The sequence below is a fragment of the Triturus cristatus genome, chromosome 4_1 (assembly GCF_964204655.1).
Source record: "Triturus cristatus chromosome 4_1, aTriCri1.1, whole genome shotgun sequence".
In the NCBI taxonomy this organism is placed as follows: domain Eukaryota; kingdom Metazoa; phylum Chordata; class Amphibia; order Caudata; family Salamandridae; genus Triturus; species Triturus cristatus.
Genome location: NC_140585.1, coordinates 178,423,496 through 178,427,093, shown reverse-complemented (window position 1 = coordinate 178,427,093; position 3,598 = coordinate 178,423,496). Strand labels below are relative to the sequence as shown.

General features: G+C 38.7%; 1 protein-coding gene across 1 annotated transcript; it reads left to right on the top strand.

Annotated features, from left to right (window-relative positions):
- Positions 1-1,915: 1,915 nt before the first annotated feature.
- On the top strand, positions 1,916-2,854 carry LOC146853856 (olfactory receptor 5AP2-like). The gene has a single exon (XM_085650945.1). The coding sequence runs from the start codon at positions 1,916-1,918 to the stop codon at positions 2,852-2,854; it is 939 nt and encodes a 312-aa protein (XP_085507071.1).
- Positions 2,855-3,598: the final 744 nt, after the last annotated feature.

Below are 3,598 nucleotides of genomic sequence, written 5' to 3'. Positions count from 1 at the left end.
AAGACAATAATCCAATTCACTACCACCGAGAAAACTGGATAGAAGACTTGCTAATAACAGAGATTACCTCCTGTATTCTCCTGTTGGGGGGTTTTATCAGCAGCATTGATAGTCCTGTGACCTTCAGCAGTGCACAGTTTGACCTATCAGTTGTCAATGGTCAATCAGTTAATCAGTCTGCAAAAACAGGCAGGGGTATTGGAGTGTTACCATCAATCTCTAATAGATTTCAGACTGTAAATACAGATGGGCTTCCTCCTCTACCCATTAAAGGTGGATTCCTCTGGGCCATGATAATGCCTATTTTGCTATTAATGCTGCCCATTGGCTAGGGTGATCAAACAATTACCTATGCATTTCAATTATAACATTGGATTCAAAACTTTTACATTGCATTGGTAAACAGCAGAATCATGGGGACCTATTATGTCCTAAACGTGCTACGGTAAAGTTCCATATTCTTGCATTCAATGCAAGACACCAAACACCCAAATCAGCTTTTTCACTTCATGAGATCCTCCACATGAACAGTCCTCTGTAGTAAATCTGATAAGTTTTCTTTCAAAGATCAGATTTGAACTTTGAAGAATGTTATGTGCATCACAATATAATATTTAAAGTCTCTTCGTAGAGATGTTCAGAAAAGAGACAAAAATGCTTATGAGCGATAGCTTGACGATTTTAATCTACAGCTTAGAACAAACATTTTAAAACAGAATAGATTGTGAAGCAGAGTGTGATTTGAATGGAGAAACACAGAGAAAAACGTATTTTAGTATTAATATATATGTAAGCAAATATCTGAATGAGTACCTATGAGATAAAATACCCCCTTGTGTACATTATAAGGATATTGTGATTCAGAATACTACTATGACTATACCATAGCTCAGCATATGTGTCTTTTATAAGGTTGTGATACTACAAAATGACTTGGTTACAATGTCTTTTTAGCAAAGTTGTTTTGACATTTTATTTTTTACAGGGATTATGTGTGACAAAGGTTCTCAGGTTATGTCTGACAATTTAACCAATTAACCTATTTAGAAACCAGCACTTTTCTTCTGTAACCCGTAGACCTAGAGTGATAATGTACAATACAGAAGTACAAGTTCCAGAATAAAGGCAAAGTTGGCAGCTTGAAGGGAGGTAGAGACTAGTAGGAGGTAAAAAAATAAGGTAAAGGTCATCAACACTTTCCAAAGGGAATGGGTAAAAAAAAGTTAATGTAAGCACTTGAACAGTTTAGCTGAAGGAAAATAAAATGATGCTGTTGCTAGGCCATACTCAGCTGGCAAGCTGGCATATTCAACCCTACCTGCGCCTGAATCTCCTGCCGGTAAATGGGGATAATGAGCTATTGGTGTACCAGATTTTTGAGGATCCTGTTTAGCCTTAGATATAAGGTGCTTGGCAGAAGGCATGTGATTTCTCTGCTCTCTCCTGCTCATCTTCCCACTCAGCCTCAGATGCCAGTGCCTTCTGGCATGCTCCCATCTTGACGTGCTGAAAGAAGGTGTCTGAGATGAGTCCTGGCTGTACCAGCATAGTAAGAGCTGGTTGTGAACTGACACCATGATGTCACTAGTTTCTCAATTTAATTTATTGCAGATGAGTATTTTTTCTTATTACAAGCATGCTTTGATGTTAGCACATTTGTTTAGTCAGAAAATAAGTGACCAGTTTTTAAAGGGGGATTAGTTCCTCGATAGATAATAGGAGTTACAACAGCCAAGGTATAAGATAATGAATATCTCAGCAGAGCATGCAACTTGGAATCTGTCCACTCATTCTCTTGTTTTATGAAAATACTGGTAGTTTTTAAATATATTTATTTTAATCGAAATAGCATGCATTGCAATTGCTACATCTCACAGTGAATTTTACTCTTGCTCCTCAGAATTCATTTTGAAAGATGCGTATACAAAACAAAACATCATCAAAGGATTTCATCCTGTTAGGACTCACTGAAGACCAAAGACTCAAGGTTCCACTCTTTGTGATGTTCACAGTAGTTTATATAATCACTCTCCTGGGGAATATTGGCATTATGGCATTAATTAGGATCTCTGCTCGTTTGCATACGCCCATGTACTTTCTGCTCACTGCCTTGTCATTTGTAGATCTCTGTTACTCTACGGTTATAACCCCCAACATGTTGGCCAACTTTCTTTCAGAAATTCAAGAGGTTGACTTCCACAGATGTTTGGCACAACTGTTTTTCTTTGTTGCTTTTGCAAGTTCAGATGCTCTTCTTTTGGCAGTAATGGCCTATGACAGGTACACCGCTATCTGTAAGCCCCTTCACTACCCTGTTCTTATGACCAGGAGGGTTTGTTCTTCTCTAGTCATTACAGCATGCACAGTTGGGTCAATTAATTCTCTGGTGCACACTCTTTGCATCTTAAGACTGAAGTTCTGCGATGACAATATGATCTCTCATTTCTACTGTGACATTCCTCCCCTGCTGAAGATCTCCTGCTCTGACACTATGCTCAACGAGATTGTACTGTTCTCTGTGGCTGGCTGTGTGGAAGTTGGATCTCTTTCCGTTGTCCTCATTTCATACACTTATATCATCCTGGCAATCATAAAGATAAAATCCTCTGAAGGTAGAAAAAGAGCCTTCTCCACCTGTGCCTCCCATTTTGTTTGTGTTACTATGTTCTACATTCCAGTGCTCTTCATGTACCTCCGGCCGAGTTCCACCTACTTCATGGATCAAGACAAAGTAGCATCTGTGTTTTACACAGTGATAATCCCAATGTTAAATCCCTTGATCTATAGCCTTAGAAACAAGGAGGTCAAAGGAGCTCTCAGTATATTGTACCAAAGAGCACATTTGCTTTGGTAAACATTCTGATACATATTTACAGTGAAATAATATTGTTGTAAAAATATATGAGTAGATTCAAATTTGGGTGGTGATGCCCAATGTATGAATATTGTATAAGGACAGTGTGAACCTGGCAAAAGAATGGTCGAGGTAAGAAATATGGGATGTCCGCAGCGGAGAATCTGCTTGTAAAATTGCTTCTGCCAAAGGGATAGGATGGCTGAGATATTTCTGGCACCAGATTCTTCAACAGTTGATATTTTCCACTTTCTCATCCAACTCATTCTCATCATACAACCACTTGTTAAAGGCCCTAAACCCAAGTCATAACAAGGAAGAGTGCCTTTATCAACTGGTATAGCCCGAGACAGATGGTCTACAAGGCTATTACAACATTCAACCCATGGAGGATTGAACGTTCCAAACTAAAAACAGAGAAACAGAAAAACAATCATTGGAATGTTCAAGGAGAAGACTTACACCAGCCATTATGAGCCCTGGGCCACTTCAGTGTCTTCGGTGAATCTCCCAACATTCCAAAGTATTAAATTTGCCTTAGAATTATGATTTAAACATGCTCTCAACTTGTTCATTGACTGCTGCCTTTTTCTGCAAAAATCATTACACTGGCATTCATGCACAAAATCAGGAGGATTGGGATTCACGAGGATGTCTTAACTCATACAAAATAATGTATGCTTCATTTCTTTGCTGAGGGTTTGTGGCTTTCTACATGAAGTAAAGCTTCTGTGATTGAAAGTG